Source organism: Pseudophryne corroboree, chromosome 1, assembly GCF_028390025.1.
Source record: "Pseudophryne corroboree isolate aPseCor3 chromosome 1, aPseCor3.hap2, whole genome shotgun sequence".
Lineage (NCBI taxonomy): Eukaryota > Metazoa > Chordata > Amphibia > Anura > Myobatrachidae > Pseudophryne > Pseudophryne corroboree.
Genome location: NC_086444.1, coordinates 896,183,253 through 896,206,572, shown reverse-complemented (window position 1 = coordinate 896,206,572; position 23,320 = coordinate 896,183,253). Strand labels below are relative to the sequence as shown.

Genomic DNA, 23,320 nt, shown 5'->3' with positions numbered 1-23,320 from the left:
TCACCAAGGCTTAGTACATCTCCCCTATAACCCTTTTCTTACCTTATCATTCAGACAACATACGACTATTTTCTTTGCAGTCACATTTTTGCAAGTTCTCTTTTTAGAACTTTTCTAGACCTGATAATGTGTCACCTTTTTTTAATGCCAGCTGACTTCACAGTACCAAGATTTTTTTGTATTAATCTAATTGTCAAGTGACAGTGACAGCTGATGACACTTAACAAGTTTTACAATGATACCTGCTTTTGCTTGATTGGCACGGAAATGTGAGTAAAACATAAAATTATTTTTTTCATTTGACTAAAATTGTCTGAAAATTATTGTAAGTACTTTTTGTTGCTGATACTTAATGTTTACATAACAGGGCTATAACTAGAAGTTGGATGACACTGATGGGAGGAGGGGGACGGGGGGCACCAGCTGGTTCAGCCTGCCAACACCTAGGGGCTATTCTGCTGCCCAGATGGACCATTCTAAAACTTTTTTTATTACATTGTATTCATGACATCGAGCTTCAGTTGCTCTGTTCAGTAGTGTCCAGAATCTTGATAATCAGAGGGCAGAAATGAAATGAAGAATCCCATGTTTATTTCCAGACTGTAGTCGAACAGGACATTGCAGGAAGTTTGAGCTCTGACAATGATAACGGATGTGACATCAGCACCGAAGATTTAGAAGTGAGGAGTCCACAACTATGGGAACCAATCCCAGGATAAATAGTGTGGCATCTAAGCAGTGCAGGGAGCACTGGGCATGTCCTGGAGTGACAAAAACAGGGGATGTACTGTGAGGCCATGCCCACTCCCAGATGCCACGCTCCCTTTTTCTGTGCTTTCGGCACAATCAAAGTTGCTATTCCTAAGGTACTTTTGTTGGGAAGTATGTATTACAAGTTTGGTGAATACAAGGTTTTGATTGGGGATGTAGTTATGTGACCGGCTTAGCAGGGATGAATGAAAACATGGTGAAACTTTTAGCTAATCAGGTTTTATGGCAGAAAAACGAGCACCACTTTTGCTTCACTTTTTTAGCAATTGGAAATTCACATTTTGCCATATTTATAGTCAATGAATAATGCGGGAATTATGAAAGTTAATTTAGTTGCTATGTGGTAAATTGAGGTAGTATAATTTAACACTTAAGGCAACAAATTTCACTGCCAAAAATACATTTTGGGGTCAACTATATACTAAAACAGACATTTTTCTAAATCATTTTTAAACTTGTACGCCTGTTAGACCATTAGGTGAAGAATTGTATAATTACAGGGAATTTGCAGTTTGAGCAATATAGCAGCTTATTCTGCATTTTCACTGCCACTCTTTTAAAATCTACTCTGAAGCTATTTTTAAAGCTAATGTGCTATGTTTATTTAATTCCACTTCCTCACAAAATAATTACTGCTTTTAAAGTGATTCAAAACATTAAAAAAGCAAAACATAGAAAGCGCAATCAGTACCATAGCTAGGGGTTGGCAAGGATGGCACTCGCCAGGGTTGCTGGTCATAAGGAGAACACTACATGGCTCAGCCTGCAAACTCCTATAGGGCCTGTCTGCTACCCAGATGATCCATTCTAACAAAATATTATTATTCATTAAATTGAGCTTCATCAGTTCTTATCAGTGTCTTATTTCATGTCTTCGCTGCAAATTATGTACCATGGAGGAGGTGCCTAGATGGCTAACGTTTCTACCTCTACTAAATTTGGCCTCACAAATGGAGCAGATGCTTTCATAAACATTGTCAGAATTGGGTTTAAAATAATCCCACACCCAAGAGGTGGCTTTTTTGGTTTTATGCCCAGGCATCGCAATGGCTTTCTTTTTATCACGGTCAACAACTACAGCCACCGGTGGCTGACTTACACAAACATCATCATCATCATCATCATCATCATCAACATCCTCACTGTCAGATAGAACACACATATCCTCAATCAGATTCATCACCATCTTTACTTGTACTGGCTCCCCACATGTGCAGATGGTTCAGAAATGGTGGAAGTAGGTGAAAGAGGTTTCTATGAGGACAGTTTGAGACACGTCAGCTGATGTGGACACTCCTAAACATTCTTCAAGAATGTCTGATGGTTCTGATTCTGAATGTGCAGTTTGTTTTACTGCCTCTGCAGCTAACTTTCATTTTGATTTTGATTTATTTATCATTCTAAAATTAAATAATTTTACATACCCTGACTTAAGCCCTCTATGCCCCATGGCATATGACTTAGCCTTAGCAGATGATGTTAACGGACTTGCATTGTGAATGTCATGACTAGTGGCAGCAGTTTCAGCACTAGTAATAGCCTCCATTTCTATCAACACAAAGTGGGGTTGACCTTCACTGACAGCATCGCACAAATGAGTCAGAAATGTGTATAATAATTACACACTGCGGCTGACTTCAATAACAGCGTCACACAAATGAGTCATAAATGTATATAATAATTACACACTGCGGTTAACTTCACTGACAGAGCCACACAAATGAGACAGTTGACTTCAATGACAGCGTCGCACAAATGAGTCAGAAATTTATATAATAATTACACACTGTGGTTAACTTAACCAACAGCATTGCACAATACGTGTATAAGTAGGAAATAATATACTGTGGTCTGACTGGAAGTATCACAGTACTTATGAAAATAAAATAAAAATTGTATAGTACACTAGGGTACAGCACAAATAGAGATATGCACTGGACACTTTTCGGGTTTTGTGTTTTATTTTTGTATCTGCATCTCCGTTCCTGTTTAGGATCTGGGTTGGTTTTGCCAAACCACCCTTTTGGGTTTTGGTTTTGGATCTGGATTTTTTTGAAAAAAGCATAAAAACAGCTAAAATCACAGAATGTTGGTTTTCTTTTATTCCTACAGTATTATTAATTTTAATAACATTCATTTCCACTCATTTCCAGTCTACTATGAACACCTCACAATATTGTTTTTAGACCAAAAGGTTGCTCCGAGGAAGCTGGATGACTAAGCTAAGCAACAGAAGTGGGTGGCACAAACACCTGGCACATCTAGGAGTGGCAGTGCAGTAGCAGACAGGACAGCAGTTTTAAAAACTAGGCCCCAAAGAGCACATAATGCAAAGAAAAAAGAAGAAGTGCACAAACCCTTAAGTTGTATAAACAGGACATGTACACTTTAACAAACCAATCACATCAGCGACAGGGTCTGCCACACGACTGTGGCTAAAATGATTGGTTTGTTTGGTCCCCCACAAAAAAAGAAGCAATTTATCTCTCTTGCACAAACTGGCTCTACAGAGGCAAAATGTTGTCCTCATCCTCCGATTCCTCACCCCTTTCAGTGTTTACATCCTCATCCCCACGGAGTATTAATTTGTCCCCACTGCAATCCACCATCACAGGTCCATGTGTACTTTCTGGAGGCAATTGCTGGTAAATGTCTTCCTGGAGGAATTTATAATTCATTTAGATGAATATCATCTTCTCCACATTTTGTGGAATAACCTCCTACGCTGATCGTTGACAAGGTTACTGGCTTCACTAAACACTCTTTCGGAGTACACACTAGAGGGGGGGGGGGGGCAACTTAGGTAAAATAAAGCCAGTTTGTGCAAGGGCCTCCTAATTGCCTTTTTCTTGAAAGTATGCGCACTGTCTGACATGCCTACTTGGATGCAGTCACCGTTATAATACTCCACCATTCTATCAAAGGTGACAGCATCATATGCAGTGACAGTAGACATGTCAGTAATTGTTGGTAGCTCATTCAGTCCGGACCAGATATCAACTCTTGCTCCTGACTGCCCTGCATCACCACCAGCAGGTTGGCTAGGAAATTTTATTTTTTTCTCTTGCAGCTCCAGTTGCAGGAGAAAATAATGGAGGAGCTGTGGACGGGACACGTTCCACTTGACCTGACAATTTTTTCACTAGCAGGTCTTTGCACCTCTGCAGACTTGTGTCCACCAGAAAGAGATATACAACAAAGGCTTTAAACCTAGGATCGAGAATGGTGGCCAAAATGGGATGATCTGATTTCAACAGATTGACCACCCTCGAATCCTGGCAAAGCAAATGAAGGGATCCGACCACAAGTCCCACATACTTAGCGGAATCGCTCCGTCTTAGCTCCTCCTTCAATTTCTCCAGCTGCTTCTGCAAAAGCCTTATGAGGGGAATGACCTGACTCAAGCTGGCAGTGTCTGAACTGATTTCACATGTGTCAAGTTCGAAGGGTTGGAGAACCTTGCACAAAATGGAAATCATTCTCCACTGCACTTGAGTCAGGTGCATTACCCCTCCTTTGCCTATATCATAGGTGGATGAATAGGCTTGAATGGACTTTTGCTGTTCCTCCATCCTCTGAAGCATACAGAGGGTTGAATTCCACATTGTTACTACCTCTTGCTTCAGGTGATTGCAGGACAGGTTCAAGAGTGTTTGCTGGCGATCCAGTCTTCGGCACGCAGTCGCTGAATGTTGAAAGTGGCCCGCAATTTTTTGGGCCACCAACAGCATCTTCTTTCACGCCCCTGTCATTTTAAAAAAAATTCTGCACCACCAAATTAATTGTGTATGCAAAACATGGGACGTGCTGGAATTTGCCCAGATGTAATGCATGCACAATATTGGTGGCATTATCAGATATCACAAATCCCCAGGAGAGTCTAAGTGGGGTAAGCCACTGTGCGATGATGTCCATCAGTTTCTGTAGGAGGTTGTCAACATGTTGGCGTTTGTGAGATGCTGCTGCTGGTGCCACTGCTGCTGATGCTGCATAAGGCAATACATCTACCCAGTGGGCTGTCATAGTCATGTAGTCCTTAGTTTGCCCTGCTCTACTTGTCCACATAAAATACAATGTGACTCCACGTGGCGCTATTTAGATACCAACAGAAAAAGGCTTACACAGTTTTGATCACAAGGATTTCCAGTCTCACAGAGAATTGGTTAGGAGTATTACTACAATACAAAAAACATGCAAAACATAGTGCAACTCTGTTGAAACAAATGATAATTTTATTTGCTTGGTCCCACTCACATAAGGATGTGTATTATTTGCATGTAGATAATCACAAAGTGGGTGAAGTGGCCTTAACTTCATAGAAGAGTTCTCCTCCATATAAAGCTTGGAAAAAAGAATGATAGTGATAGTGCAACACCGTCATTTAAAGACGGTGTTGCACTATCACTATCATTCTTTTTTCCAAGCTTTATATGGAGGAGAACTCTTCCATGAAGTAAAGGCCACTTCACCCACCGTTCCTGACTGAGGAGGAAATTGATGTTGAGGGAGTTGGTGGTGTGGATTGCAGGAGCTTGGGTACAACAGGTAAAAGCGATTTAGGTATTAGTGGACTGCTAACACTATTACCCAAAGTTTCTGAACTTGACAATGACTTATAATGAATGCACTGCAGGTGATGTATAAGGGAGGATGTTTCTAGGTGGTTAACATCCTTACCCCTACTTATTATGGATTGACAAAGGCAACACATGGCATGAGGCATGACACCTGTTGTCCGGATTTGTGGAGAAATAATTCCACACTGAAGAGGTGGCTTTTTTGGTATTTTGCCCACGCATGACAATGGGCTTTTTCATCCCATGGAAAACAACTGTCTCCACTGGTGGCTTATTCAAACAAACCACATCACCATCAGAATCCTCATCGTCAACTTCCTCCTCAGCGCCAGCTACACCAATATCCTCCTCATCCTGGTGTACTTCTACAGTGACAATCTCAATATCAGAAACTGGTCTGGTGGTGTTCCTCCAAGCACTTGCAGAGGGGCATGCAAATTGTGGTAGGAGCCTCCTCTTTCCGTACAGTCTTGGGAAAGTCAAGCATAGACATCACAACCATGGACACACTTGGACTCTCCTTGGGGATTTGTGATATTGCTGAGTCTGAATGCACAGTTGTTTTTACTTGTGCTTTAACAAGCTTTATTTATTTTTATTTTTCAAGAGGGAGGAGGTCTTCCATCTTCATGAGAAGGTGAACCACCAATCATGAACATAGGCCAAGGCCTTAGCCTTTCCTTGCCACTTCGAGTCTTGAATGGCATACTGCCAATTTTATGTTTCTCATCAGATTCTTTTTTTGTTATTAATTTTTGCCTCTTGGATTTTACATGTCCTCTATGATATTGTGCATTCGCCTTAGCAGATGACGTTGATGGAATTGCATTGTCCATGTCATGACTGGTGGCAGCAGCAGCTTCAGCACTAGTATTAGGAACTGGAAGTGGTTCCTGATCTTCCACTATTTTTTCCTCCAAATATTTGTTCTCAATTTCACAGGACAGCGCCATTTTTTGTAACAGTTCACAGCAAACAGAACAGTGCCCCTTTATATTTACAGCACCCCTGTATTTTAACAACACCCCTAGAATTTTACAGCATACAGGACAGGGCCAGTATACCTTTATTTTCACAGTACCCCTGTATTTTTACAGCATACAGGACAGGGCCAGTGTACATTTATTTTCACAGCACACCTGTATTTTTACAGCATACAGGACAGATCCAGCACCCCTGTATTTTCACAGCACCCCTTTATTTTTACAGCTTACATGACAGGGCCAGTGTACCTTTATTTTAACAGCACCCCTGTATTTCTACAACATACAGGACAGGACTAGCACCCCTGTATTTTAACAACAACAACACCCCTGTATTTATACAGCATACAGGACAGGGCTAGCACGCCTGTATTTTCACAGCACCCCTGTTTATTTACAACATACAAGACAGGGCCAGTGTACCTTTATTTTCACAGCACCCCTGTATTTTAACAACACCCCTGGAATTTTACAGCATACAGGACAGGGCCAGTGTACCTTTATTTTCACATCACTTCTGTATTTTTACAGCATACAGGACAGGGCCAGTGTACCTTTATTTTAACAGCACCCCTGTATTTCTACAACATACAGGACAGGACTAGCACCCCTGTATTTTAACAAAAACAACAACAACAACAACAACAACAACAATACCCCTGTATTTATACAGAATACAGGACAGGGCTAGCACTCCTGTATTTTCACAGCACCCCTGTATTTTTACAGCATACAAGACAGGGCCAGTGTACCTTTATTTTCACAGCACCCGTGTATTTTTACAGCATACAGGACAAGGCCAGTGTACCTTTATTTTAACTACACTCATGTATTTTTACAGCATACAGGACAGGACCAGTGTACCTTTATTTTCACAGCACACCTGTATTTTTACAGCATACAGGACAGAACCAGCACCCCTGTATTTTCACAGCACCCCTTTATTTTTACAGCATACAGGACAGGGCCAGTGTACCTTTATTTTCACAGCACCCCTGTATTTCTACAACATACAGGACAGGACTAGCACCCTTGTATTTTAACAACAACACCCCTGTATTTATACAGCATACAGGGCAGGGCTAGCACTCCTGTATTTTCACAGCACCCCTGTATATTTACAGCATACAAGACAGGACCAGTGCACCTTTATTTTAACAACAGCACCCCTGTATTTTTACAGCATACAGAACAATGCCAGCACCCCTGTATTTTCACAACACCCCTGTATTTTTACAGCATACAAGAAGGGCCAGAGTACCTTTATTTATACAACACCCCTGTATTTTTACAGCATACAAGACAGGGCCAATGTACCTTTATTTTCACAGCATGCCTGTATTTTAACAGCATACAAGACAGGGCCAGCACCCCTGTATTATTACAGCAACCCTGTAATTTTACAGCATACAAGACAGAGCCAGTGTATTTTTATTTATTCAACACCCCTGTATTTTTACTGCATACAGTACAGGGCCAGCACCCCTGTATTTTAAAAACACCCCTGTAATTTGACAGCATACAAGACAGGGCCAATGGACCTTTATTTAAACAACACCCCTGTATTTTTACAGCATACAGGACAGTGCTACTATACAGCACAGTGACAGGACAGCAAAACCCATGTAGAGCACCCCTAACAGCACAGAACACCACACCACAGTGACAGGACAGCATCCCTAACAGCACACAGGACAGTACCCCTAAAGTGCACACACTGACCCCACCCGATCCCACCACCCATAGAGATACAGAGGTCTGTCTCCCACACTCTCCAAGTTCAGAGTAAAAATGGCGGCGATGCGTGGCTCCTTATATGGAATACAAATCCCACAAGAATCCGATAGCAGGATGATGACATTTTGCCTCATTCTGGGATCCAAGTCTGGTGGGAAGTCCCACTTGGATCATGAAGTTTGGAGGGGTGGGGTTCGGATCTCTGAGATTTAAACCCGCTCATCTCTAAGCACAAACAAAAAAAATATTCTTTTTATAATTTTAGGCTTTTTTTAGCTTATATTTTTTTAATTTTACACTGGGGCAGAGTCCCTGGATGGACTGACAGAGCACCCCTTTTTCAGATACAGCAGACATAAAGAGCACCCTTTTTCAGAGCACCCCTTTTTCAGATACAGCAGAGAGCACCCCTTTTTCAGAAATTGATGACAGAGAGAGCACCCCTTTTTCAGAAACTGCTGACAGAGAGAGCACCTCTTTTTCAGATACAGTGGATGGAGAGAGATCACTCCAGATATAGCAGACAGGGCACCCCCACACACCACATGCCACACCATGCCACCCAGTACTGAGATGGACACATACAACCAGTACACTCTTCAATGCTGGAGTGAAGATGGCGCCTTTGCACGTGGACTTACATAGAATACAAAACCCACGAGAGTCCAATAGCGGGATGTTGACGTTTTGCCTCAATGACGTAGTCGAGGCGGGTGGGAAAGCCCAAGCAGGGCTCGGATCCTGGATTGAATCATAAAGTTCAAGGGAAGTTTGATTCCCAGAGAACTGATCCCGCTCATCTCTATTTATAACTCTAACCTCCTGAAGCATTTCACGTGTTGACTTGTGAATATGACCACATTCTGCATGTGCCAACACGTCCAATGTTGATATTTCAGCAATGTCAATATCATAATTGTGAATATTGTGATGTCAACATTTATTTTTCTTTGACTTATATGTATATGCATGTATATATATATATATATATATATATATATATATAAATCATTTATGTCTACATTTGATTGGTGTTAAATACTAGTTTCAGTGATTATTACCAGATGCCTTTTTTATATTGGATCAAGTTGTATTACAAGTCTAGTGAAGCTTTACATTGGGTACATCTGGTTTTAAATCAACTTGTAATAGGAATGTCATTTGCAATTAACTTAAATGAGCAGTCGTAAGGGTATTTGGGTATGTAAAACAGCTGTAAAAATGTTAGGAAAGACTGAGTGAAATCTAGTATGAGGAAATAGAGAGGAAAAAATATCTTGTATATTAAGTGTGTTTCTCTTTTTTCTCCCTTCATCAACTGTTTTGAGTGTCCAATAGAGAGACTAATACTTCCATTCTGCTGTTGCACGTTTTTTTTTAAATACAATTTTTATTAAGGTTTTGTAAAAGCAAATACAAATGAAGCACAAGAAATTGTGCAAGCAATATAACAGTCATAGACAAAAAAAATATCAGTAACATTTATCAATGTAGCGGTAATAGTATAAGAAAATGCAAGAGTCTGATAAAATATACACAACATAGTCATGATATCAAAACTAGTAAAGTCTATAATTATGTAGGAACATTGAATAAAATTATTGAATATCAATGGGCACATCAATATAACCATGTTAATGCGATAATTCAAGAGATATAGTATGGGAGTATGAGAATAATCAAAAATATAATAAGTCAGACAGGATGCTTGTGATAAAGTCCAAAGAGCATATGAGTGCATATAACATCACAAAAGAAAGTTAATAAACTAAACTAAAATGAAAAAAAGAAACTAAATAAACAAATACAAAAGCCTAAAGGCCCATATATACAGGCCGATGCAGGAGAGATGTGTGCTGAGCGAACCGCTCAGCACACATCTCTCCCGCCGCTCAGCACAGCGCGATCTGTGCTGAGTGTGCGGGGGGAGATGGGGGGGGGGGGGCGCTCACTTCACCCTGCGGGTGAAGTGAGCGACCCGCTAGATTGGCCTGCATGCAGGCAAATCTAGCAGCAGCGGGGCTGCGCATCGCTATCGCTGTATGGGGTACACATGGAGCGATAATGCTCATATTCTAAGCAATCTAGTCAGATTGCTTAGAATATCGCTCCGTCAGTACCCCCCTTAAGACACAGGGGAGGAAGTGGCAGGGGAAACGGGATAGTGTGTAATATAAAGTCAGATGTGTTTGAGTATATAAGCACCTAGTAAGTGTAATTGCAGAATAAAGGTACAGTATCATGTATCATAGAAGGAGGTGAGCCTATGAATTTGCAATATTACGGAGAAGTTGCCATTCTGTATTTTCAAAAACCTTCATGATGTGAGTCTGAGTATCTTCATCAAGAGAGGCGATGAAGGGATTCCATTTTTAATAAAAATTTTCAACATATTTATTAACATCAAGAAAGGTAGCCCTCCTATCAAAGTAGAGGATTTTAAGTAGTTATAGGGGTATATTCAATTGAAGTTGGATCCATTACGACATTCATTTGTCGGAATGGATCCGACTTGGGCTATTCAATTTCATCTCAATTCGACTTTTAAATAAGTCGAATTGAGATGCAGGAGCTAGACGGGGAGAGCCGCGGGGAGACTGGGGAGAGCAGCACTACAGCAGTGGCTATATAGCCGCTGCTGTAGTGCTGCTCTCCCCAGTCTGCCCGTGGCTCTCCCCCGTCTCCCCCCGTCTCTTTGCCTCACTGTCATCCCAGCATCACAGCCGCCGCTCACAGCCGGGTGGACGCTGCTTTGAGTGGCAGCTGTGACATCCTCCAGTGCTGCTCACCCCGTCTGCCCGCGGCTCTCCGTCTTCAGCGCTGCCCATTTCCAGCACTGCCCTCTGGGGGTCTGGCTGTTCATGGCTCCCTGTCTCCGGCGCTGCCCATCTACAGCACTGCCCGCCGGGGGTCTGGCTGCCTGCGGATCCCCGTCTCCTGTGCTGCCCATCTCCAGCACTTCCCGACGGGGAAGGGGGGGTGTCTGGCTGCCCGTGCTCCCCCATCTCCCCGCGACTCTCCCCCCTCTCTCCTCCACTAAGGTCCCTAATCTCAGTCCGACATTTTTTTATGTCGGACTGAGATGGTCGGAAACGGGGCCAAATCCTGTTGAATTTGGCCCCGTTTCCCTCAAAAGTACGTGAATCAGCAGCTATACCACCGATTCACATACTAATCGACAAGTCGAATTCCCCGACTTGTCGAATAAAAACAGCTGGGATTGAATAGGTTGAATCACGATTCGACCTTAAAAAGTCGAAAACTGCTGACTTTTCGACAGATGGCAGCTTTCGACACCAATTGAATATACCCCTAAGCTGTAATTCTCTGAGAGAGGGGGAGGAGCTGTGAACACAATGTATAAGGATAATCTTTTTGGCTACTGTCACAGTGGTTGTCAATAGTGGAATATAATCTGAGGACATATCTTGTATCAGTAATTTTTTAAAATTAGCACATAAGCATGCCATGGGATCTAGGGGGAGATGAGTTTTAACCACTCAACTGACATTTTTCCCCAAAAAACTGCTCCAAAATTGTCGTTTTTTTCATGAGTGAATTAGGGGAAGAACATGAATTTAACCCTATCCAAAATGATTTTAGTTAGAAAAAAAATATTTTTTAGATTTCCCCCCCCATTTTTTTCTTCAAACATCGAAACAATGATCGAGAACATCGTGATCATCTGAACATTGGAAACATTGTGACCATCATGGCTTTCATTTTGAAAGCTGGGACAGCCTCCAGGTACACTGGGGGGGGTGGGGGGGCTGGGGGGGGGGGCATTTTATTTACAGTTCCTCTGCGGCTGCTATTGTCTGCAGCTGCTGGAGGGGGGGAGATTCCTGCTGTGCTGAGTGATCAGCAGTGATCGGCAGCACGGCAATCAGTAGGGGAGAGTGCAGGGAGGCAGAGGGACCTTCCGGTCCTTCTGACAGCAGCAGCGGAGGGAAGTTTCCCTTCCCTGCCACTGCTAACACTGTTTATCTGACTGGCCGCATCCTGTGCGACCAGGTCAGATGAAGCACTTGCAGACATGGTCGCATCTGATGCCACCATTCCAGGCAAGTGGTTAAATAGTAAATTGATATAATTTAATATTTTATTCCATAATCTTTTAATCTTGCCGCATTACCAAAAACAATGGAAAAAGGAGGCATGTGAGTGATGGCATTTTAAGCAAGAGCTTGAGGTGTTTGGAAACATGCGGCTTCTTTGTATCGGGGAAATGTACCTCTATGTGATATTTTTAAGTAAACGTCTTGTAAATAATTGGATTGTAGGTATTTCAAAACTCTGTCACAATGTTTAGTTAAAAGTGATATGGAATCAATATCTGGAATATCAGATTTCCATGAGCCAGTTAGAGAATGCCATGGTTTGGTGTCAGAATAAGGAAAAATAATAGAATTAAGGTATTTAAGGCAATAAGGAACAGTTTGTATAAGATGAAACAAATAATTCATAGGATCTTGGTAGTGGATAAACTGTGTTTTGGGATCTAATGCTAAGGCGTAATGTCTGACTTGCAAATACTTATAGAAATCTTTGTTCTGTAGCAGGAAGGTTGGCTTAAGATCTTGGAAAGTTAGCAACCATCCACCTTGTGAGGTAAGGGATAAGACTTTGTCTTTCCAAGTGTGGAAATGAGAGTTATGTAGTGAAGGCGAAAAAGAGGGATTACCCCATAGAGGGACATATGGAGAAGTTAAAGGGTTTCTTGACATCTTTTTATTGATCACTTGCCATGCTATATAAGAATTATAAGACATTATGCTATGTAGCATGTGTGGAGGGATGTCACATTTTTTAGAATGAATCAAAACACTAGCAGAATATGGGGCGAAAAGGGTCTCATCTAAAGCCTGAGTTGTATATGAAGACCTAGAGAGTAACCAGTCTGAAATGTAACAAAAGTGTATCGCTAATGTGTATAGATGAATATTTGGTAGACATACCACCTTTAGATCGATGGGTTTGGAGCTTATGGAGGGCATTTATGGGGTGTTTATTTTGCAATACAAATTCAGCTGTAAGGCAATCAAAATGATTTACGTCATTTTTGGTGAGACCAATGGGTAATATCTGTAATAAATAAAATAATTTAGGAAAAACAATTGATTTCACAACAGCTATTCGACCTAGAAGGGATAGTGGTAAATCCATCCAAGAGTCATATAAGGTAAAAAAAAATTGTAAGAATTGGAGTATAATTCAATTTGTATAGCGAAGAAAGTTCAGAAGGGATATGTAATCCCAAGTATTTAAGATCATCTTTAAAAAGAAGAAGAGTGTTGGTAGGGGCAGAAAAATGGGGTATAACATTTGAATGTGATATATTAAGAGTTTCTGATTTGGTGGTATTAATCCTGAAGCCAGCGTATTCACCAAAGTTGTGTATCACAGTAAATAGCTGAGGGAGAGAGGTACAGTATGTGGATCGGACAAAAAGAGGAGCATGCCATCAGCATACCAGCTTAGCTTAAGGCTAACATCACCAATAGAAATACTGGATATTTCAGAGGAATTTCTAATTGTAATGGCAAGGGGTTCAATTGCTAGCGCAAAGAGAAGGGGTGAGAGATGGCAGCCCGGATGAGTACCTCTATAAATGGAAAAAGAAGAAGATAAATGACCATTGCAGTAAAGTTGGGAAGTAGGGAAGGAATATAGCATTCGTATAACATTAATGAAAGATTTGGGGTAGCCAAAGTGAGTCATGGATTGAAATAAATGAGACCAAGTCAGGAGATCAAATGCTTTTTCGGCATCTAAGGCTAAAAGAATATTGTGTTCGGAAGAAGAATGTGTAGATAAATGACGAATGACAGAAATTATTTTACACACATTTGTTACTGAATGACAACCCCAAATTAATCCTGTTTAGTCGGTTGGACAATATGAGGGAGTGAAAATTTGAGACAGTCAGCTAGGATTTTTGTTAAAATTTTGTAATCCAAATTCAATAAAGAAATGGGGCAGTATGAACCTTGGAGGAAAGAATCACATCCCAGTTTTAAAAGTACTTTTATGATTGCTGAATTGAAACAAAGGGGAAGGGTATGAGACTCAATAATCAAATTGTATAATGTTAGTAAATGAATATCAATTTTGTTCAACATAATTTTATAGAAAAATAGACTCTATAACCGTAGGGAATAGCTATTGTGAAAGAAACATGAAATCAATTCTTGAAAATGTGTCAAGAGCAGCCGTGTGACATGTAAATTCTCTTTCTACATGGTGTAGCACATGCCAAACATCAATTATTTGAATGGTCTAAGAAAAATGAGAAATGACAAGTTTAGGCAAGTGGTATGGCAATTTAGGAGGATGAGATCGATCTAAATAGGGAGAAGTTATCAAATCGAAATCACATATAATAATAAAATTAGCTCTACTATAAGGGGCCAATTTTGTTAATAAGGATTGGAAAAATTATTTACTATAACAATTCGGGGCATAAACATTACAAAGTATAAAAGGAGTATTATGAATAGTCACTTTAACAAGTAAATAAAGACCATTAGGATCAATATCTTGATGGAGTATGGCAAGATTAAGGTGTCTTTTGACTAATATGGCAACACCTCTAGATTTGGAGTTGTATGGGGCTGTTGAAATCAGGGGCCATTGTAATATTTGTAAATTCAAAAATTCGTATTGGGCTAGGTCGGTTTCCTGTAAGAATGCTATGTGTAAATCAAGTTTGGTAAGGTATAATAAGATTTTTGGGCGTTTCACCAGAGTATTGATACCTCTAACATTTATAGAACCAACCTTTAATTCAATAATTGGTACAACATGAGCAAGACATTGAAGGCGGAGTGATTCACAATCTGTAAAAACATAGTAGAGATGGGGGAAAGATGGGAGAGACATAAAGGCGGAGTGATTCACAATCTGTAAAAACATAGTAGAGATGGGGGAGGGATGGGGGGGACATAGGGAAAATCTAAACATGGAGAAACCACATATATGTAAAAGGTTTGATAGACAAACAAACTTCCAGTGGAAAAACAGCACATATTAGAATGCTTTAAAGAGCTACAACAAAGTATAGCCAAAAATATGTCCGGAGCAACACTCCAGGCAAACATACCGACTAAAGCACAGAAAAAAATTACAATATATAAATAGGCGACTGAGCCGTATCGTGAAGCATTTGTAGCTTCTAGGAAAGAAAATATTTCCCTAAACAGAAAAATAATATGTAGCCACAAAAAGATGCTGGATTACATATGAATGATGCCAAAAGGGCTTATCATAATATTTGTATGTATTAGATATCAGACCCCAGATATTATAACAGTCAATACAACATCTGAAAAACTGTATAATAACATATCATACAATGTCATGTAATCAGTGAGACAATTGTAAGAAAACCATAGTCCAAGGAGCTATAAAAGTATGGTGAGCAAAAATGTAATAAAAAGAAAACCGGAGTATAATTAAATCAGGATTCTGCAGAAGGAGAGTCATCAGAGATATCACAACGGTCGTCATCAGATGCCTCACATATGAATGCTGCAGCATCATCAGGCGAGGTGAAATCAACAAACTTATCCCTATCATATATGCAGGGTTTTGGCCAGGTAGAGCACTGGAAATCGTCTCTTGGCTGTAATTAGTTTGGAACATATTGGATTAAAGGCTTTACATGCCCTGGTGAGTTCCACTGAAAAATCTTGACAGATAAACAGGTGGTTATTTTGCCATTGCAACAAATGTTGTTTTCTGGATGCCGTCCAGAAAGCAACTTTATGGAGGCAGTTGAGGCATCTAAAGAGGGTAACTTGTGGGCGACCATTAGGAGAGTGTGGTACTGGCCCCACGCTGTGCACCCGCTCAATCACCAGGTCTTTACAAGATTCAGTGATGCCTAGCAAAGAAGGTAAGGTAACCTGCACAAAGTGGGAGAGTTCAGCTCTTTCAACGGTTTCCGGCAGGCCTACCAGCCTAATGTTATTTCTTCTGGACCTGTTCTCAGCGTCCTCTAATTTATTCCAGAGCTGGTAATTTTCTTTCTCGAGTCATTTTATATTGCTCTGAACATCTGCCATGTTGTGGCATAAAGCCCACATTTCTGTGTTCAGTTGTAGTGACCCTGTGAGATAAGTGCTGTAGTTGTTGAGTAATGTCTGCCACAGCTTTAGATAGCAGTGGAGACATGGCCTGAGTAATGGCGTCCGTCAGATCAACATATGTGAGAGGAGAGTCGGGGGAACAACTGACCTGGTGTGCGGGTGCAGGCTGACAAGCAGTGACATCCTTCTCAGGTGCCAGGGATGAGGGCGGCTTGGTGATGCCGGGCGCCATGTTAGAATTTGCCCTTCGCTTCTCCTGTTTCACCGGGAGCATTGATGGAGCCGTTTTCACGGGGTGCTGGGCGCCAGAAATTTCTCCATGCAAATAGCGGGAGAGAGAGGGAAGATCATGGCAGTCTGGAGGCTGTGTATCAGCCGAGAAAGCTGTGCTGAAGTCGGGATGCGCCGGAGTCGGAAGTCTGCTGTTGCATGTTTTTAAAATGATTCCAGTTGTTCAATCCTTATCTAACCATTCCCTAAACTTGTATTTTATCCGATTCCTTTGTTCTGTTCTATACACATACAAGCTAACCTCTTCTATCTCATGAAGAATCCTTTGCAAAAATCGCAGATAAAATGGAATTCAGAACTCTTTCAATACTGTACAAACAGGAATATTCGATGACACAGACAAAGCCTTATTATCCACTTACTGTCTCATCTTGTATAAGCAGAATACCCATTAAGGATTCAAGGACTATGTGTTTTAGTTGGAGGGCATGGCCATTCAACTGTGATTAAGGCTATGCCCCATAGCGAAGACCAGCTGGCAAGAGTAGAAGTATCCAGTGCTTCAACGTGACTATGAATGTAAAGCTGATGGATTTTACACAAATAAGATTTACTAAAAGGTCACAATTTCACCTCAGTTGCCAGAAAATCACCAGGAAACTTCCAGGAATAATTGTATATATGGGCAATGTATATATGCAGGTGCAACGGGAGTCATACAGTATGTTTCTGCATTGCATCTGTTTTATGTACTGTTGACTTAATTTCATTGAAAGTAAAACTTAGCTTTAACCTCCTGGTACAACCTACAGTATTTCCATTGTCACATACTGTACTTGCCAACACCCATTTTTTCTCCTGCAACTGAATAGCAAAACCCCGCAGCTGCAGGATTTTTTTACATTAACCGTCTTCAATTGAGTCCCCCCCTCTCCCATAGTCTTTAAATTACTCTTTTTGTGTTTGTCATAGTGATTTGACAAATGGTTAAGCCTCAAACCATCCCAAATACATATAAAGAGCTGAGGTTTTAAAGGAATTATGTTCGGAAACGGTTCCTCATAACACATTTTCAGTAAAAGATATGTGATCAGGGCTCAATTGTTTATTAAGCAGCCTAAACTGGTATCTATGGCCCAGTGAAGGGTGGTCTTCAGTATGCCGGCGGTCGGGCTCCCGGCGACCAGCATACCGGCGCCGGGAGCCTGACAGCCGGCATACCGACACTTATTCTCCCTCGTGGTGGTCCACGACCCCCCTAGAGGGAGAATAAAATAGTGTGGCACGCATAGCGCGCCACCGTGCCCGTACCGTGGTGAGCGCAGCGAGCCCGCAAGGGGCTCATTTGCGCTCGCCACACTGTCGGTAAACCGACGGTCGGGCTCCCGGCGCCGGTATGCTGGTCGTCGGGAGCCCGACCACCGGCATATCGTAGTGAACCCCCCAGTGAATACTGAGGAGCCTGGCTTACATTCACCCAATTTTGTTTGCTTGTTTTTTGATAAACGGAAGGGGAAAAGAGTGAAAAGGTTGCCAAAACCTGTATTTTAAGAGGGGGCCCTTGGCATCTTAATCAAGATTTGGGTGTGCGCTGTCAATTCAGTGATTGTTGGTTTATAAGAAAGTACCCACCTGTTCGCTATGAATGACTGTCAAAAACATAGCAAAGGATGGATTCCCTGGGACTCCATTTCACTGGCAGCCAACTACCATGTAGGAAACTCTTGTGATTATCTGGTTATTGGTATTAGACATTTTGAATTATTTGGTGTAGATCAGGTGTCTAACCTTACTAAAAGAGCATGTGATGTGCTTTGCAATTAAGTACGCTAACAGTAAATATTAGTGCTCACCAGTTTTCTGTGGTCCCACAACCAGAAATTTTGGCAGGCGATCACAGGTTTTTTCTTTCGACCATATATCACGATGGCGCTTGTCATCACAGGGATTCTAAAAGATATGTAAGAGGCAAAGGTAGTATTTTCATACCCTTGTATACAAAATCAATTGCACTTTCATCATAAGGCAAAGCTGCCATAAAATGATGAAGTGTTCTCAGTATATTTTAAATGTATTATAAACATATGGTGCAAGATGCCCGGAGTGACCACTGAAAGAGGTGTAGTGTACTGTCTTTTTCATAAAATGTAGCTTCTTATTTGCATCACACATTTAGCAAAGCACCACCCAAAGTGTACTACAGATGTTGGGCTGCAATTTTAACTGCATAGGAATTAGTTTTAAAGTTGCAGATGATGCACAAAGGAACTTGACCTGAGAAATCAGACATGGTACTGCTCAGTGTAACATAGCAAAGTAGTTTTGTCGCTTTCAGTTTTTTTATTTGTGTGATTTTACATTTACAGCAAAAATGATGTTCTATGTGACTTGACAGTAAGGGGCGGTTACAATACCGCTAGTTGGTATCCCGGAGGTACCAATACCAATGCCGGAATCCCAAGTACCGTTGAAATGCCGCAGCCGGAATACCGGCACCACAGGCTTTTCCAGTTCTGTGGGTGTCCACGACACCGATAGAGGGAGAACATAACCTGTGGTGAGCTCAGCTAGTCACCTTGCCTGCAAGGAGCATTCTAGTGCTGTCGGCATACTGACGGCTGGGATCCCGATCGCTGGTACAGTATTTCACACTGAGCCCGGCAGTAATTATCAGTAAATGCTAAATTCACATTATCCTATCTGTACACAATGTAATCAGTGTCGGACTGGGGCATGAAGGGCCCACCAGGGAATGCTGCTGTACGGGCCCATCTTAAGGGTGTGGCCAGGCTCCACTGGGGCGTGGCCAGCCACCACAGAGGTTTGGCTAACCATTGCAGAGTATATGTTCTGTTCCCCTTGGTAAATAAATATATAATAAACCATATTCCTGTGAAATATAATGTAACATAAGTATAATGCAAGTGCCATAGGATAGAGTCTGGAACCTGAACCCTAGAGGAGGAGGAGGGCCCACAGGCAGTGGGGCCCACCGGTGGTTTCCCCTGTTCCCCTGTGGGCCAGTCCGACCCTGAATGTAATTATGTAATGAAATGTTTTATATACAGAAGAGTAATGTTTTGATAGTAATTAACAAATGCAAAAGTCCCATATTGGATATAAAATGTAATTAGAAACAAACACAAATGGAATTAAATTACATTAAGTTAAAAATATCTGTTATTTTCCACTTTAAAAATCCAGTGCATGTCAGTGATATGTAAAAATCAAGCAGCTAAAATACAACTGTTCGAAAATAAGCAACTTTGAACAACATGGAGAGACACTGCAACATTATGACACCAAATAGTACAATACACTTGCACACTAGCAAGGAACTCAGAGTATCACTACTCGAATACAGGCCTGATTGGTGGATTGCTGCAGAGATGGTTGTCCTTCTAGAAGGTTCTCCTCTCTCCACAGAGGAATGCTGTAGCTCTGACAGAGTGACCATTGGGTTCTTGGTCACCTCCCTGACTAGGGCCCTTCTTCCCCAATCGCTCAGTTTAGATGGCCAGCCAGCTCTAGGAAGGGTCCTGGTGGTTCCGAACTTCTTCCATTTATGGATGATGGAGACCACTGTGCTCATTGGGACCTTCAAAGCAGCAGATATTTTTCTGTACCCTTCCCCACATTTGTGCCTCAAGACAATCCTGTCTCGGAGGTCTACAGACAATTCCTTTGACGTCATGGTTGGTTTGGGCTCCAACATGCACTGTCAAGTGTGGGACCTTATATAGACAAGTGTGTGCCTTTCCAAATCATGTCCAATCAACTGAATTTACCACAGATGTTCTCCAATTAAGCTGTAGGAACATCAAGGATGATCAGTGAAAACAGGATGCACCTGAGCTCAATTTTGAGCTTCATGGCAAAGGCTGTGAATACTTATGTACATGTGAGTTCTTAGTTTTTTATTTTTAATAAATTTGCAAAAATCTAAAAAAAAACATTTTTCATGTTGTCATTATGGGGTATTGTGTGTAGAATTTGGAGGTAAAAAATTAATTTATTCCATTTTGGAATAAGGCTGTAACATAACAAAATGTGGAAAAAGTGAAGCGCTGTGAATACTTTCTGGATGCACTGTGATTCAAACCATTATAGGACCAAATAGGCAATCAGGAAGTTTATACTGTTGCCAAACCTGCACCAAGAGCAAATGCGCCATACACACATATAGTAACATCAACCAAAAATGACTATGAACTTAAAAAAAAGACAAATGTTGCAACAAAGAGCTCATCTACCATTTGGAATGCCCTTGTCACATTCAAGATGTAGGGAGAGGAACTATTATTAAAACAGGCAAAAGTTCTGTAGTTGATTCCAAGTGTGGTATTTGCATTAGAAAGCTACTGCTGTGAACCACAGTCAAATGAGCTCTCGATGCAAGTGAAACAGACCATCCTTTGGCTGCAAAAACAAAATAAATCTATCAGAGAGATAGTGGGAACCTTAAGAGTGGCCAAATCAAAAGTTTGGTATATTCTGGAAAAAAAACACCACACTTGTCAGCTCGGCAACACAAAAAGGCCTTGACCGTCCAATGAAGGTAACAGTGGTTGATGATCACAGGATCCTTTCCATGGTAAAGAAAAACTTCTTCACAACATCAAGACAAGAGAAGAACATTCTCCATGAGGTAGGAATATATATCACTATTCAAGTCTACCATAAAGAGAATCCTTCACTTCATCTAAAAATGACAGCCAGGTCCTGGACAAATAAAACTAAGAATAGCCTGTACCAGAATGGTGGGAAGAAAAAAGTAGAAGGCTTGGTATGGCTCTTGATCCGAAGCATACCACATCATCTATAAAACACGGTGGAGGCAGCGTGATGACATGGGCATACATGGCTACCAATGGTGCGGGGTCACTAGAGTTTATTGAAGATGTGACAGAAGCAGCTGGATGAATTCTGAAGTGTACAGGGAAAGCCTGTCTGCTCAAATACAACCAAATTTATCAAAGTTGGTTGGAACAGCGCTTCACAACACAGCTAGACAGTGACAAAAAACGTACTTCCGCAATCAACCCAAGAGATTTTTAATGCAAAGAAGTGGAATATTCTGCAATGGGCGAGTCAGTCACCTGATCTCAACTGGATCGATCATGAATTTCAAAACTGATGACAAAACTAAAGATAAAAAAACCCATAACCGAACAATAACTTAAGACATCTGCAGTAAAAGCGTGGCAAAGCATAATAAAGGTGTAAACTCCACATCTGGCAATGTCCATGTGTTCCAAACATCAGGCAGTCATTGCCTGCACAAGATTCTCAACAAATTATTAAAAGTTAACATGATTACATTAATTTGTCCAAATACTGTAAATTTGAGCCCCTGAGAGTATAGGACTGTTCATAAAAATGGTTGCAATTCTAAACGCTTCATACTGCACTTCCATCCATTATTTCATTTCAAATCCATTGTGGTGACGTACAGTACAGAGCCAAAATTAAGAAAACTGTGTCAGTGTCCAAATATATATGGACCTAACTGTACATACCTGTATGCACTTTTGGTGAGCATCATAGTATTGAAATGCATATATTATGTGACAAAATCCAACCATAAATGATCCCCTAAATAACAGTCTAAGATGCAGAAATTTGTCTTCAATCTCAATACATGTTAAACTTATTCTGTATTAATAGTACTGTATGTTATTAAATACTCAGATTATATGCTATAGATGCAAGGAATGCAGTGGTGCTGTACACAGAAACATACTTGAACTACTGTATATTATACAGGCAGAGCATCTTATATTAAGTTGAAGTTTGATTTGATATGCAATGCAATGAAAATAATAACAGTAATTAAGGACATCCAAATATGAAACAATATGGTACATGCTAGGTCGATTCTGCAATTGCATTTTGCACTATTCTGCCTCTTACCTTTGGTTCTCTGATGACCGGGCCTGATCTGAGTTGAACGTACTGCATGATTGGGAGTGGAGTGTATTTTCTTGTGTCTGCATGCTCCAGAAATGACTGGACATATCGGGCACATCTCACTTACTGTTGATGTGCCATAACTCATCTGGAACAGGGCTTTCTCACATAGGCAAAATTCTTTGGGGATGTGCTAATGCAACTGTGGACTATCCAGATGGACGTAAGTATAAATCCATGTATCTTATACACCAAGTATAGGACAGGTGCAAGTGTGCACTGATGACGATGAATGTAAATTGACGTCATTCAGATCACAGATCTGCCTACTTACAGTCCTTACAGTCCTTTTATGTTTTAAACTGGTTGTTTGAAAACTGAGTGAACCATAGGCATTAAAGTTAAATGCATCTTATGGCCTGAAGCAGTTCAAGACAAAACAGAAAACATTATCTACATTCTGCAAACATATGCATGCTGAAAAGTACAGTATCATACAATGAAAAAGTTGCAAAGTATTATAATGTTACAAATATTAAGAATTTTTCTTTGATTTATTGCTTTATAATGTTTATCTTTACAGTTCAACTTTGATTCTAGAAGAGAATTGTACAGGTTACAAAATTGAACATTGTAAAATAGAACTGTGACCTGTATTGAAAGGCTGAGATGATAGCTTCCTTTTATATGGTCAGGTTGTTGTAATATATTTTTCTCGAAAATCTATAAAAAATATGTTAGTAAAGCATCAGTTAAAAGTGTGTAGTTATTGCTCAAATCTTATAACATAAAATGAAAAATATGATATAATTATTCCATATATAAACTACTGCATAAATGAAACAGTGGGCTATTCATCATCACTTAAATGTCACAATTTTTACACTCCCCAGGGGATGTAGAAATTGTGACATTCATCAAACTCCGTAAAAGCATTTTTTTCAGAGTTTGATCGTGAAACTGTTCCCCATCCTGAGATGGCAAATAGCCCCCAAAATTATTCACAAGCTGCTGTTTACAT

General features: G+C 40.7%; 1 protein-coding gene across 6 annotated transcripts in view; it reads right to left on the bottom strand.

Annotated features, from left to right (window-relative positions):
* Positions 1-23,320, bottom strand: part of LOC134916465 (bifunctional heparan sulfate N-deacetylase/N-sulfotransferase 3-like) — a 474,893-nt gene that overhangs the window by 44,011 nt on the left and 407,562 nt on the right. For all 6 annotated transcript variants that reach the window (XM_063920216.1, XM_063920218.1, XM_063920214.1 and 3 more), the window contains one exon: positions 18,243-18,339. In XM_063920216.1, coding sequence (XP_063776286.1) covers positions 18,243-18,339 — 97 coding nt within the window. The remainder of the gene's footprint in view (positions 1-18,242; positions 18,340-23,320) is intronic.